The sequence below is a fragment of the Botryllus schlosseri genome, chromosome 7, assembly GCF_051294905.1.
Source record: "Botryllus schlosseri isolate E-star chromosome 7, Bs_hap1, whole genome shotgun sequence".
Classification (NCBI taxonomy): domain Eukaryota; kingdom Metazoa; phylum Chordata; class Ascidiacea; order Stolidobranchia; family Styelidae; genus Botryllus; species Botryllus schlosseri.
Window position 1 is genome coordinate 8,702,761 of NC_137242.1, and position 16,509 is coordinate 8,719,269.

At 39.5% G+C, this 16,509-nt stretch overlaps 1 protein-coding gene across 2 annotated transcripts in view; it reads right to left on the bottom strand.

The window, feature by feature from the left end:
* Nucleotides 1-13,947, bottom strand: part of LOC145442330 (protocadherin beta-14-like) — a 31,193-nt gene extending 17,246 nt beyond the window's left edge. The window contains exons 1-2 of one of the 2 annotated variants that reach the window (XM_080320221.1): nucleotides 3,084-13,947; nucleotides 332-3,029 (exon numbers count right to left, since the gene is read on the bottom strand). In XM_080320221.1, coding sequence (XP_080176347.1) covers nucleotides 332-443 — 112 coding nt within the window. In that variant the 5' untranslated portion in view covers nucleotides 444-3,029; nucleotides 3,084-13,947. Of the gene's footprint in view, nucleotides 1-331 lie in introns of both variants that reach the window. The other variant, XM_080320220.1, reaches the window with a different exon arrangement.
* Between the last annotated feature and the right edge of the window lie 2,562 nt (nucleotides 13,948-16,509).

A 16,509-nucleotide genomic window follows, 5' to 3' on the forward strand; every position in this document is an offset into this window, starting at 1 on the left:
GTGAGCACGACAGGTTGAATAACATTAAATTAATTATAGATTAAATGTAAAAGTGTAGTGACAAATCCAAAACATTGTCAGAGTGTCGTCATTTTGTCCTTGGGTTGCGTACACATTGGAAATTACGAAATAAAAGTTGATATTCCGAATCCGAAAATCCAGGAAAATGGAAAACGCAGGTAAAGAGGAATATACCCTGCTAGGTCTCAATTTGCAGGCAACACATACTCAAGACAAATCTCAGAGTCAAGCGAAATAATATATTTCTTAGCGACCCAATAGCTTGATGCTCACACAGCTATGTATTGATGTAATCACAATAATCTCTTACCTGGTCTTGTTTCTTCTTTGATGGATATTCGCGTGGAAGTTTTCGTTAAGGAAGAGCACGGGTGTATTAATAAAAATATACCGAAAATCCAAATGAACCAACGTTCATACATTATGTTAACCCTACAAATGAACAGAGGTCGGTTACTTTCACAGGCATGAAAATCGATACATAAAAATACGCAATTTAGGGTACATGCAGGCAACTTGTTACCTTCAACAGAGCTAATCCTTCACTTACAGTAGTGGTAATTAGTCGCTAAACAAGCGGTTGTTCAATAACTTAGCTACCTGTCGGTATATCAGATTTACGGCTATCTGGCTTGCGATGGTATACAAGAATGCGAATTGAAGTAGGCCTCCCGTTCCGTTGTTTCTTGCCGTATTTTTTATTACAGCCATAGTGTCGTGAGAAGCACGATATTTATTCACGGTCTATTGCATGAACGACTGCTACAGAAATATTCCATTCATTGTCTCACTACAACTCAACTGTAGCGCGGAAACGCTTGTACGGTTGAATATCCCAACCATCATTACGGTTTACAAGTTCCTTCGGGACTCTATTTTGATGCAAATTGGATTGGGCAAGACGGATGTTGCCAAGTCTGGATTATCTTCTGAAACTATGACTAGGGTTTACATGGGCGCTTGAAGACGCCGAATTTATTCATGAATTATTACAAAAGATTGAGCGCTAGAGATGTTATCGTGGGTGCTCGCTACGCGGGGAAATTTGGATTAGGCGCGTGGAGATTGCTTATCGCACGCCGTCATAACAAAGTAGCAAACCGAATCGGTTGACATCCTGCTTTACAAGTGATTTACAGGTCTTAAATACCTCTAACATGACATAATTTCAATAAAAAATATGCACCCCACCTCGGAACTCTACAAGTACACAAAACTCTTAAAACTCAACAAATGTTAGTACCATGGCTATTGATTTACGATAAAGTATGGACCAATCGGGTACCTGCTCAACGCTAAATCCAAGTTCCGATAAATATAATATTTTTATGATAGACATTCAATATGAAGTCGCCAAAAGGACTATTGCGAGCTAATTCTTGGTCTTCTGATATATCATTATTGTCATCAAACAGCATACACAGTATCCACTGAACACACTAACATAGCGAAGAGCGACTTTGTTGATAGACGAAACATCTGCATTTAACATGGATATTCGTAACGCTAAAAACACGCCACGCCTCAAAATCGCCGCAGTGGTGCATTAAATGAAGCTTCGTAATTTGCAATATCATCGCGCCCTTCATCCTCAACATATATCACACCACGACAAAGATGTATATTAGCTATTCTTTTTTGTTTTGGATTGCAGTCACACCAATTAAACGGCAATCAACCGCAGCAACCATGCAATTCCCAGGGCTCATTCCAAACGCTCCTTTGACTGTACTTGATCAATGCAAGCACACAAACATTCAACTTCATGATACTTACGAACTTATTAACACTATGAAAACTGCTGGTAAAACACATTGATCTAATTCAAGCGAAAGCAAAAATTTACCGAAATCCACAATGCAGCACGGCTAGCCTCACGTATCGCTCGCTAACGACGCTTATATGAACTGGAATGAGACAAAAACATCTGTTCTTGTAGGTCTGTCAGCGCACGCAACTCCGGGTTCATTGCTACAATAAGCGACGTCCTCCGCAGCGATAAACTTGAGACAAATCCTGTCAATGCCGTTTTATTGTGCTAGTATTCGATCGAGAGCGATGAAGAGTAATGAATGCAGTCTCACTTTACGCGTGCTAATATGCTTCATCACACGTGTGCCCGCATTAGAGTAAATTATCACCCGGCAATTTGTCCATTAACTGGATGGCATTGGTGACTTTACCGTATTGAAAAAACTTTGCAAGTGCCGATTATGTTATTAATTAGCACTTGGGTGTACTACATGGTGTGGGTACTAAACATATTATGCTTGGTTTGGGGGATAATCATGCCAGACGATCGTGGTAATCTTGACACTGATTGGCTGACTCGGAAAATACCAAGCACGGACATTATTGAAATACATAATGAAAATTCAATCGACTCAATTATAGCCTTGTTTCTAGGATTATTGAATTACATGCTTTTAATGCATTGATTGCCGCCGCCGCGTACCGGTGACTGACTGCGCATTTGCGCATTCGCAACGAAACAGGGCTCTATTGCTGATTTATGTAACATTATGTCGCGCACGGTGCGAATTGTTAAAAGGACCGATTGTACTTGAAGAGGGCGAGTGTGGTTCCTACAACTACGTCTCTTACTCGCACGAGCTCGTTCTGTAACTACATTGACAGTTGACTCTAATTCTATCTCCTGATCTACTACGTACGGTATTTAGTGTAGGTAGGCTTCGCATAGACTTAGGCACATTCAAATCCATGCCATAGATAATATTATAGCAGATGAACTAACGTAGTGTTACATTTTCAGCGTCAAGTCTATTTGATCCTGGAAATTACGATAATAATTGATCCCCTGCGTGAGCCTTGCCACAGATTGCTCAGCTGTTTCGAAATATGGCTAACGTACGGAATTAGGTCGGCTTCGGGGAAGCGTGCGACGCAGTCGGTTAAAACGCCACCGTCACGGCACCAATGGAAATATGTTCCAACCCCGATTCTGACCGTCATCCACATGCCGGAGGTTTATCTGGAATTCTCATCGCCTTACAGTGCGTTAAAAGAAGTCCAGTAGAGCAGTCGGTAGCAAATAATCTGACAAGGACGCATAGTATAGCGACAGTAGACGAAGAGTGCTAGAACATAAGTATGAAAGTCGTCTGAAAGTGAACGAAAAACAAAGAGTCCCAAAAATTTCGAAATTCATGTCGTGTACTGAAAACGCGAAAAACGCGGAGTGTGCAATAATAAATATAAAATATACCGAACTTTGGTCAAACATTTGCTGGGTATAGTACCGTGATCAAGAAGTAGATTTTACGTAAATGTTACTTAATGAAGACGACAGATATATAACCCTCTCTTCTGCTCAATTTCGTTGATCGGAGTCCAACAGCGGATCCATTATTTTACACACTCGAATACTGTCGATTGCCTGTAAAGTTTACCGAGCGCAGTGCATCTTTTGCGAAATCTTGTTGGAGAATTTTCAGAAAACTGTGGTATCGTATGTATCCTAACGTGTTCGAGGATGCGCAATATCAATATATTTCGGACAACGAATGGCTCGTAGCGGCAGACGCAATTGTGGAGATACCTTGGGAAAACTCCATATAGGCCTAAACATGACATAAAATCGAATAATTATCAATTTTAAATGATAGGATCATTGCATTTGCATAGACCGCCATATAGCCAACGAAATGGGACATTAAATGGCATTGCGATAGCCTACCCTATGCATCAAAGGAGAATATGGTTGCGGAGTTACGAAATAGGTATTTAGTTTTTGTCGTATTGGTCACGTGAAATAACTCATTGCTACAAAATCCATTTCTTAGGTGTCACCCAGGGATTTCTAAAACTTTTAGATATCCCTGGGTGTCACCGTGCAACAAAATGCGTCAAGGTAGTATAGATCAGGCAGAACTTGTCCATAAAGTACGCACTCAAGATTCTATTTGCTACCATATCTTAAACATCCTGGTAAACTCAACGCAATTCCCTGATTATAAATGCTAATTCGCCACAGCTGGTTGTGCAAAAAGTGCAGGGTCGCGATGCAGCACTCAACATTTTGTCGTTATACAGAAACACTACCAGTATAATTTGCTAGTACTGTGCCTCCATCGACGTTCACGTGGTACGAACGGGAGTTGGAGTAAGACTGAACCGATTCCATACCAAGAATGAAACGTTATATTATCACGTACCATGTTATCTTTTCAGTTTGACAGCTCTACACTACAAGCTCACTACAAGCTAACCAACGCATTTCATATGACATGCAGAGTTCTCACCTCACCCTACTACCAGACATAGCAGTTAGATAACTTAACAAAATTGATCGAATAGCAAGTGTAGACACGAGCTGTCTCGTCTACTGCCTGCCAAGCGTCTCAGCGTGCGGCCGACCGACGGTCGCAAGCATACGGCAAAGTACTGTCGCCATCGAAAGTAACGCGCGATGCTACCAGTAAAGCAATTCCATCGACCTTTATTCATTTTCAAGAAATTGATATCGATTCCCATCATTACTGACACACATAACTCCTAAGGTATTCTTGGCGATGTAGTGTCACTGTCTGTTATTCCGCTAGCCTGAAATCAACATGCAGTGTCCATTATACTCACTAGAAATTTGCCAGTAACTTTAATTCAGGAGTCAGGACTGTCGACTGATGACTGTAACAGAACTACATCCTCACACAGATAGAAAAATATAAAGTTTATATCGTCACCAAAGCAGGAATTAGGCTGCGCTCAAACCCTGGTGGTCTTTTGCCGACTGTAACCTCTCGCTTCTAACAATGACGCTAAAAACTAACGTAACATACATGTATTACGTCACAAAAAACCTGGGCAATACTTTTCGGCTCATTGTGACCTGCCAGAAAGTACATTGATGAATGGGTGAACGAACTTATAGACCGGAATAGGTACATCCGTGCTACCAGTTCCAGCAGTTAAAATATTGTAGTACTGCAAAGCGTGAAAGATGATTAATTGATTATACAGTTGTTGTTATTGTTGTTGCTGTTGTTGTTGTTGTTGTTGTTGTTATCATCATCATCATCACCACTAGTTTATTAGCAATTTTTATCAGTTCAATACATCACAAAATGCGATACAATGAAACGATAGGAAGGTGTCGAATTCAAATGCGACAAAGATACAACCGACGATAGGACGCATAAAATGAGAGGCGAAGGCATCCAATGGGCCCAAACCAGTGAGAATAAGTCAATAACAGTAGTACCTATTTATGAAACTGGAATTGTGCTTAATATGAGGCAGAAATGTTAAAAGTACATCGATATTGAGTATATTCACTATTCATGGTGTTTCGACACAGGGTTGTAATGACTCGATTCATGACTCGACTCGAGTCACGATTTTCTGATGACTCGACTTGACTCGAGTCATTTTCACAAAATACGGAAATGACCCGACTCGACTCGAGTCAATTTGTCTATTGACTCGACTTGGACTCGAGTCATTGCGCATGACTCGAACGAAGTCTTTTGACTCCAGACTCAGACGGCCAAGACCGACATTTCATTGTAATTTCGAAGAACATTAAAGCAACCACATTATTGGGTTTACGTCTATTGGTAGTGGTAGTTGAAAATGCGACCAGAAACTACTAAAATTGAGGAAATTAGTATATTATAAATGCGAAACATTCGATATCATCAAACAAAGGTATAAAAAGTGGGTTTAACAATACTTTAACTGGAAACTGACCAGTCAACACATTGACTTGGACTCGGACTCGAGTCATAATAGCATGACTCGGACTCGACCCTCATCTCGGTGACTTGGACTCGGACTTGACTCGGGGGTGAATTGCAAATGACTCGACTTGATTCGAGTTAAAACTATAAAGGTGAGATTGACTTGTGACTCGGAGCCTTGTGAGTTGGTTACAACCCTGTTTCGACATTTATCATCCATTCGTCATAGGTCATTTTATACCAGACCGATATCTGTTTTATGATTCCTTGAGCTGCCGCTGATTTATGGCACGGCCCACTTTCGTTTTAGGCTTTTGCAAGATACCTCCCCTGCTGATCAGGCGGGAATGATCACTGAGCAATTGAGCATCCTAGATAAACTTCCAACACTTATGGAATTAATGGTAATCCCAGGTGGATGTGGAAAACAGAAAACAATCCCACTCTCTTCGTCAATGATCGATCCTAAGTGTAGCTTTGGAATGCGCCAGAACTGATTTGATCAGACTTTTACGAGTGAATATATATTTACTGCCATGAGTACAAACTTCAATTCTGGCTGAACATAAAATTCTAAGTGCGTTGCCAAAACCTCGGACGATGTCAGGCGCACGGGCAGAATTTCGACAGCAATGCTATTATAACAATACAATAGTATACTGCTCACCTCACTGTAGGCCAGGGATACCTATTACCTCCAGGGGGAGAACATGACATTGTGCTGAAGTCATATAAAGAATGAGAGCCACAAGTTCAAGCCCTCCAATAAACTGCTTCATTAAACGATTTCGTCATTTGCCGTGGATTAATCATAAAGGAGGCAAGCTTGGGATCTCCTCACGAAGACATAGGTCGTTCATATTACTGACGGTGTACGAAATTATCAATGTAAAACATGAAAGCTGGTTAGGGGATGTCCACTCACCAATAGTTAGCCATAGGGACATTGTTGAAAACTAATCGACATCCCATTATAAACCTTACAGGATGCACGTTACACATACGCTTGTTTTGGAACTTGTTTACAGGAAGTATGGTGCATGTATATTTGACAGTGACTCCACGCAAAATTCCAAGATAGGGCCTATATGCATTTATCGAGAGGTCATGACTTATGCATGTGGAGTTGTCATTCTCTTAGATCCAATTCTTCGATATGAAATCGAGCCCGGAAGCTCAAATCTTTTGGTGCGATTTACACTTTAATTTTGTGATGAAATATATTGAATTATGTATTCGGCATATTCGGCTATACGTCCTGTATTAATTCTAAGGATGTAGCCAATGGAAACGATTGCACCCAGATACCTACGCAAAACTCTAAATTTCTCAAATATTTCCATCTCAAGTAACCCCATAGCTGATATCATGTCGCCTCGATCTGATTACTCAGAGACCCAGTAACTGCCACGTTCCGCTTGTTCTTTTGTTATGATGAAAACAATTGTAGTGTGAAATAGCTTCTCTATCGGCGTGCACCTGTGTCAGGTACGTGCCGGCATTAAAATAAGTCACCCAGAAAAGCGGGGACTGCAATTACGTATGGTTGATCTCTTTGTACACAATTCCAAATATAGCAGTTAGGTTAATGCCTATATTGAGGAGCTAATGCTAAAAGTACAGTATGTGTCTTATAAAACACGTCAAACATGGTCGAATGCTTTGTCGCGACTCACAATTTCCGAAGCCCAGTTTATTTTAAGACTTTTTCCAGGTTGAAAATGAATAATTCATAGTTTAGTCTGAAACAGATGAATTTACGGTTGAAATACCACGAGATTATTCATAATGTGGTGTCTTGACACGAGTTAAGTAGGATTCTCTGGCATTTGCGCCTAAAAGATTTATTTGATATTGCCTAATTGCATCCGCATTGGCATGAATCGACTATACGTATATGAATTTGGCGATGTGTTACCAACAATGTGCAAACCCGCATGGAGCTGTCCTACTCAGTGGCGTACGATTAATCTATACGTAGGCATATCCTTGAGCGCCGGCCTGTAAACATACGATTGTGAGACTACCATGCAGCAACTTTTCATTCGCTCTTGAGCATACGGAAGGTGTGATGATTGAAAAACCGAACATTCTGCCTACTACCGACCAGCCAATTCCCGCGGTGCTGTTGGTTTAAAGAAGTGGTTCTCAATCGGGGGTCCGCGAAGCATTTTCAGGGGGTCAACGAATCCTTCAAATTTGTAAAATGGCTAATAACCTAAATCTTATTTAAAAAAAAACTCGCGAGGCATCTCACTTCGTAACTGCTGAAAATTCATAACTGACATATAAGCAGAATTGACGTCTAAGATGAAATATTCTACTGTGCAAACTTCTTTTAATTGCCAAATTGCCAATAGCCTACTGATACAAACATATTGCTGTTTAGAGATAGTTTGTGGGGTTTAGAAAAATTGTTAGCATGAATCCATTTTCTTCTTTGATATAAATATTCGCCATTTCAGAATAACTTTAGAAGGAACTGTTAGATAGAAATGACTATGCTGGAAGTTATATGTTCACTAAAAAGATGTTTACCAATTTTGGAGTTATATATGTTGCAAATTGAAATCATACCTAAAAGTGTCGCCAGAAACGCTGCGCGTTATTATTACATTCGCCACCACCTTCCTTTGTGGAAAGGGATTTTTGGCAGTCGTTTATATCAAATGTACGGCGTGGAATTTCAAGACACGACCGCGTATTTCAAGAAAATTTAGCTTCAGATTTCGTGTTGAATTAGTAAACGTCTTCCAAATTTCTACATAAATAGTAAGAAGGGTACGATGTTATTTTCAAGAATGATCATTTTTGTGCTGTTTACCATTGGCCAATACTTGTTATTTTCACAGGACAAGTGACGGTTGCAAGATAATAGAGCTAAATTTGAAGTAGAACATTGGGGGTCCATGGGGATCCGTGGGGGCCCGTGACGGTCCAAAAGGGGTCCGCGAAGACAAAAAGGTTGAGAACCACTGGTTTAAAGTTTAATCACTGATTAATAACATACGCGCAGCTCAGTAATCAAAGAAGCGCGTGCCCTGTCTGACAAGCGGCTCCTAACCTGTGTCAATGTCGCACCCCTAAAAAAAGCTAAGGTCAAAAAGTTCATTTCCTATACCGCTCGTTACATACGAAGCGAAAAAAGTCACACTCTACATAAGACCACACAGTGCGCACCTTTGATTTACATTCGTGTTTATTATGAGGAAACAGAAAGAGCTATAATAGGATAGTTACCGCAACAATGAAATTGCTCGCCATTCAGCACTCTCAAGCAGGGTCACATCGGCCAGCTCGGCACCGTAAATAAAGCTATCTGGTTACGTAATAAGTAAACTCATTGGCACATCGCAATACTAGGAAACTATATTTGGATGAAAGCGCCAATGAGAAGCTTCATACTGAGGTAAAAATCAGCTCTGTGTGCATGTAAATAACGAATATTCTAACGACGAACTCGTTATTCATGAAATATACCTGAATTCTCGGTCAAGTTGTCTGATTTATAGATGAAAATTGAAGTCTACGAAAAACCATGTCGTGCACGCTCAGTGAACCTTGCGCAAAGGGTGAATATGGGAAAAATCTACGAAGTCCTATTTTCATCATAGTCTCGTCAATTATATATTTGTGACATAATGTTGTGACGTAGGCTTATTGCGCATAGGTTTGTGTCACATTGTTGTTGACAAACTTTGAAAGAACGACATGTGAATGTAACCTCTGGCCTATACAAAAAATAGGATCCGAAATTTCTAGACTAGACCATATCCGGAAGTATAACTTTCGACAAGAGAATGCAAAGTTCATAATTTCTTATTTTAGCACAAGCAGCTGTTTTTGCTGGAAGTGTACGCCATCGAATCAAAATGCAGTATCGCGCGTGCATAAATTTAGCTCATGGCGCTGAGATCGATTTTGAATTATTCCTCTTAAACTGACGCGGACTAACGACGTACCACAACATCTATCAGTTCAATCAACAAATTTCAGGGCGATAATGCAAGAACATGCGTAAGGACACCCAATTTGGTCCCTCAAGGTATTGCATAGTTCGATATTGGCTTTCTCTGGGGACGCCCGATTATAACACGTGATAAGAGTGCATGCCAAATCTGGTCTGGTCAAAATTTGACGTTATGCTATCGTCACTTCCGACTATACTAAACTATACAAAACAGTAAACATATATCGCGTTTTCCCGATACCCAGGGATTTGGCCTTGCCGGATCCAAAATCCGGAACTAATATGCCGTTGTAATAATTTGCCGTTGTCGGTCGTATATCATAAAGAAGAACACCGGTAGATCTGCTTACTCAGAGTCTATCAATCGGAGTTTCAAGCCGAATGTATATCACAATGTTCTGCCAATTATTCCGAATATTTGTGAATGTAAATGTGTGATTGACCAACCCAATTTCCAAATACTGTGCACGTATATAAGCATAATACAATACATGTAAGGATGTATATCCCTAAGGCGGATCTAATGGTAGGATATCGTAGCATGTTTCAGTAACTATATTTTTCCGCTCATATTCCTACTAAAAAATAGTAATAAAATACTGCGAATTGGTTTGCTTGTTGATACGTCAATATTCAGCCCACAGCACAGCGCTTGTTGCATTCATCATATCAACAAAATAGTAGCAACGGTAGACGCCTATAAATAGACTTACATTCATTGGCGCATTATACCATGCCGCTACGACCCTTTCTCGGTAACCTAGCTAAATTCTCAACAACTAATCTCCATACCATATCATCTTCATTATTTTAACAGTACACGTGACCAGAAACAAAAAAAAGGGAAGCCCTGTTGTTTCTTCCGACAGTGACTTTGAACTCTGTTGTATGCTTTTTTTGTAACCGCTGGTAGTTTTTAAATTTCAATCATAGTGCCGTGACTTGATATAAACAAACATTATTTTTTTCACAGTGGATGCATGCATAGTAAAACAGACAAGCGACGCGAAGTAGCAACAGAGGAAAATTTCCATAAGGGATCTTAAGACAAAGTCCGTAAAAGCATGTAACGACAATTTTATTAGCAAGATTCCAAGAGCGAACCAAATGTCTAAAACCACGCTATAGCTATATCAGGATGGGTCCGGCCAGCCTAAACCCATAGAATGTCAAATTGTGTGAATCTCAGTTTACCGAACAATTTATACAGCGGCCTATCACACGCCGGGTCAATCGAACATTTCCCATGAGTCATCAAATCATCATCATCTGTTTTCTAATGGACCTGGAACAAAATTCCGCGGTCAATCTGTCGCTGAAGAGTCATAACAATGACCTTCTTTGATTGCTTTGCCCACATATCTCATATGCAGGTCAATATCATTGTGAAACGTTTGCGGGCGGTTCAACATGTGCATTCACTTCGCTGTATCCTTTTATTTAATTAGTCTAAGGATATCACCAAAGCTGCAGGATTGATACTAAAGCAAAGCACTTCATCACCAAAAAACCTTGTTTATATTCACTCCAGATCTTATCAAAAGTATTCGCACATCTTTAGCATGTCGATCTGCATTTGACAGGTAATATTTTCTAAAATTGATACAGCATTGATCGGTGTGCTAAAAAGTAATATTGAATTATTTCTCGATTTAAATGTAGTGGTGAAGATAACGAATATTCCGCCGGTAAACTAGACGACTTGTTTTAATTCTGACACTGCGCTGTACTGAGCAACGCTTTCTGTTTCAATTTGAATTACGTTTTTCCCCAAGTCAAAGGACCCTTTTCTGCGTCCATTCGGTGAATTCAGGAACAATTATATGTACAATAAGCTTGATACGCTGCTGGAATACATGTCCGGACTACCTTGGTGACGATTACAATTTATAACATACAAGCCGAATATGGAGAGAATTCATACCAAATATAATCTTATATTATTGTCGATAAAATTGTTTGAATGGCATCATTTCATTTATATAATACCCTACGGAAATATACAATTGCGAAGCGGTCAATTGCTCATTACTGAAACTTTTGCAGGTGAGTCATAAGTCCGTCGTTGCTTAGGAGTACACTGTTGATCAATGGTGGGCAACCTTCAGCGTACAAAGAGGCATTTTAACATATTTTCCATCACATAACACAAAGCTATAGAAGCCGCGAATTCTGTGTCATCCATAAAATGACGACGACATCACTTACAGTTTCAGAGTTTCATTACGCATTTTTCAAAGTAATTACGAAATCAGGAGTTAGATCAGTGATTTTAAACTTATTGTAGCAATCAAAATCCATCCTATACTCGGAAACGCTCGCATTACGTCTTTATCATTTAGAAAAATCCATTGTCGTAAACGTATGCCGCTCTTATTACAATAGGAGCAACCAAACCTGAGCATTTCTGAGCAGACCGATATCATTGGTTGAAATTCAATCCAATTTGGTTCGCTGCGTTTTTGTAGGCAATATAACAGCGGTATTTGAAAATAAGGTTCTTTGAATGGCCCTATTGAACAACAACATTGTTACGAAAAATATACCAGAAGAACTTCTCTTGGAGGCACATAACTTAATATACATTTGAGTAATTGAATAGTATATTCATTTCAATATGAACAATGAATATACTATTCAATTGTATATTCAAGTTCTCCACCCCCAAGAAGCTCTACAATTGAATAATATATTCATATATAAATAAATCCGAAAATTTTCGGCTGACACTCGTCAGGGGTTGCTGACGATTACCCCTGCCAAGTGTCAGCGGACAGTTTGGAAATGACATCAAAAAGTGATATAATATTTCTGTACAATTACTCATAGACGCTTACTTTCAACGCCACGAAGAGCCGTAGCAGAGGCATATGAACGAGCTGGACGCAACTCGTGAGTTGCGAGTCACCAATGACAGTACGATAGATCGCTCTTGTGCCATTGTTATGAGATAACGTATTTTAAACTTAGCATTAAAACAACACGGTCATTATATATACGCTATATTTACGGTATTCGGAAAACTGTAGCACTGTCACGACAATGCATACCCTCGTGATGTATTCAGGGAGGCTTGTCTGTATCCTCTGGGGAGCAAATATACACGGGTTACAAAAAGAATCACGGGTGTAATCAATTCATCTTATTGACAATTGTATATATATTTAAAACATGAGTGGACACTGGACAGTACGGCTACCAGGCCTGGTGTATCCTATCATTATCATCGTCAGCGACTCCAAGGTTAACGTTAATTCACCCTGTCAAATATAGTGTGGTCATACTTTGCCGGAGGATTCCTGACACACATATTCAAATTCAGTTGTGATGACGTTGCATCTATCTACCGATCGAGTTCATAACATCGTCCGAGTATGATTGATCGTAGATTAAACTTGTACTCTGCCATTTACCAGACAAAATCATACTCTTGAAGTGTTAGACCTATCCGGCTTTGTTATGCATATATGTTTTTCTGCAATGACATCAAAACGAGCCGTGTATATACGCCAAGCAATAGCAGTACATCATATTTACCGCGATTAAATAAATTATATTTTACCGAGGTACTCGGACACATAAATATTGATGAGAGCGCATCAGAGCGATATATGTTTAAACTAGTCCCGACTGTACGGGAACTTTGCGCATTATAGATGGACAGATATTTTGCGGAAAGAATAACAGTTTACTGTGGAATCGATTTCCTGTCAGGTCACGGAGAATCTCGACATGGATTTTGGACGGAAAAATTCAGAGTACTAACATTTTCCGAAGCGTGCCTAACAAGCCGTTCGCTGTAGCGAGTTGCGTTCGGCATGCCAGGTGACATTTAACATGACATTGTCCTAATGCTTTTGTTTCGACTGTTCCCGGAGCAGCCGTTGTTTGATAAACATCTCCGTGATTCGCATAATTAAAATCCGAGTTCAATGCCGCAATGTAAAGACTCCGAACCCGAAATGGTACTGTTATGAAATTGATTTTTTGGAAAGGGGCGAATTCAATAGCATCGCGAAAAATGTAGCGTGGCGCGCAACAGCGTAACGAAGTATCATAAGTACAGATAACAAATTTCAGACCGATCTCTTAATGTTGATACGTTGTAACCTGAATTGTCTATATGTTCACCATGCCGTCGATTGTAAATCTTATTCCCGGCAGTATATGACACGGTAAACAACATTCATTTTCATAGCAGTTGTGTAAATGTACCAAATACACTCATTCTCATGATGCTTTATCCTTGGGGTGAAGTGGTTTGCACTGAATTTAGTCTTAGAAGGGTTTTATTGGTTCAAGTATTCGGTGCTGAAAGTATATAAACTTTGTTCAGATGAATTCAGCCTTACCCTTCACCCTCGATTTGAGGTCATTAATTTTAAAGTTAAGTTGTGCACCATATGTGACAGTTCTAGTTAACTTTAGTTTACTACAATCGACGTATCAATGATAACTGTGGTAAGTGTGGTATGGGAATCAAATGGTAAATTGTCATTCATTTTAATACCCAGGAGAGATCGTAGACCTCGCTAAAGGACTTACGAAAATAAGCTTTATAATGTGTCTCAAGCACACATCTCTCAAACGCCTTCTTTACCAGATTAAACTTTAATTAGTACTTGAGCCAATCATAAATAAGGATTATCGCTAATCCAACAAACATCTCGATACGGATAGCATTCACTCGTAATTAACTCGCGCAGCATTTACAGAAATGGTCATCGTGACCATGGGAAATTTTACATATCGATTATGTAATTGTTGTTGTTTGAGGCGATTCTGCAGAAATAATAACTCAATTTGGAGAGTATGACACGGATATACTCGAAGTCGAGCGTAAATATCTATCGAATGTTTTGCAAATGAGTAGCACTCAACATGGAGACATAACGTCATTCTCCATATAAGCATCATCTCAAGATTTTTGATTTGTGTTTCAGTTTGCCAGATACACGCCGTGATACGGCGAAAGACACGGGTTGTGAACATACGATCGGTTGAGCATGCGACACAATAACATGAGCATAAGTACTTGCGCATGTCGGTTAAACGCAGGGCTGGGGTTGCGTTAGTGTTAGATTTAGGGTAAATTTCGGAGTTAAGGTAGTTGGGGGGTTATATAGTTGCATGATGGACTAGTGTCGCATGCTCAACTGACGTTTTTTACTGAGTCGCATGTTCAAATGTCTGGCAGTTGCAAGAGACATTCAAGAACTATACGTGTGGTATCATCAGGACCATAGCAAGATATGTAGGCCTGGTAACAGTCACATTTGCGATTCCTCATAAGTCATAACCGTCTAGCGTGTTGTAGGCTACACAAAGTATACCATAATTTCCAGTACAAGCAAAGCTGTATTAAAATCACATACATGCAAGAGATCAGCTGTTGATTGATATATTTTCTCTCTAATTCCTTCTAGAGGCCAAAGTGGCATCTTCAATTTGGAATTAAACCCAACGCCATCCTGGTTTGAACTTTATCATTAATTCATTAGCCACTTATGATTAGGTGTCAAACCCGAATTTGCGGAGGAACTACAAATCGAGTATTTGTCGTAAGTTGGTTCACAGTAGACGTCTAGATCGTGGGAAACCTTTCGTATAAAGATAAGATATTCCATCTTTCACAATAATATTGTAATTAACGACGCATCTCATATTTTGAAGGATGTTGACAATCTTCTGGTAACATACGTGTTTAGTTTTAGACTTCACGCGATAAAGAGTGAGTGCCTGCCCAGTGCCCATACATCCGACTTTCTACTGCAAGAGGAGTATGTTCATCGTTCACATAAGTGATTATTATAATAAATGCAAATCATCTATGCTTACTACGTTATATTTTGGATCGTATCATCGGCAAATGATATCCCAACTGTACTCCTGCAGGTCGAGGGCAAAACAATCCTTTACATGCAGATTGAAAAGATCTTCATAGTTTAAGATATGCATGCGGTGATAATGATGTAGCATTCACAAATAAAGCCAGGGTGGCTTCGTAAGGAGAATGCCAGTCAGTCTCGCATAAATCGCAATTTTGACTCCTACCTAAAAGCAAAATGTGCACACCACTCGACGTCATTATATATATCGATTATATTGACGAATGGTGCAATCATACCGATTGACTTATTCACACACTCGATAATGTGTGACCAACGAATTACAAATCATATCAATTTTTAACGCGATCACTACGTATGTTGAAGAAAAGTTATTTGTCATCTCAAGCACCGTTAGATAATCGTTCCTACATTTTAAATTTCAAGATAATAGCTTTTGAATTCGCTGCACTGCGTCCATAAAATTTACCATAGCTATATCGTTTTATAATTCAGTAGCGTAAATACCCATTTCTGCATGTGATATGTCTTAAATATATCTGGATTACTGAACCCATAGTAACGCATTGTCGGATATTATTTGCATAAATCATTGAATATGATCTGTAGATAAGTCCCTACGACCTATACACACATATTACCGATACAAATGAGTATCGTCTATAGTCAATAGATATAGTGCATCGATTCAATCCCTTTCAATAAAGTTTCATGTTATCGAGCTCATTCTGCAATACCTCGCTATTTTCCCTGCGGTTCGTTGCATATACCTCGGAAACATTACATTGTTCTAGCACATATCTACCAATTTTCCACGAGCTACAGAGAAAGAGCATGTCAATCATTTCGCTAAGTTTACTTTATGCTGACTCCCAGATAAGACTCGGCGAGTATGTAGGTTTTAACACTGCCGTGAATTCGCGTTCAAAGAGTAGTGTGATTATATCACCTTCCGGTGTGAATTAAACAC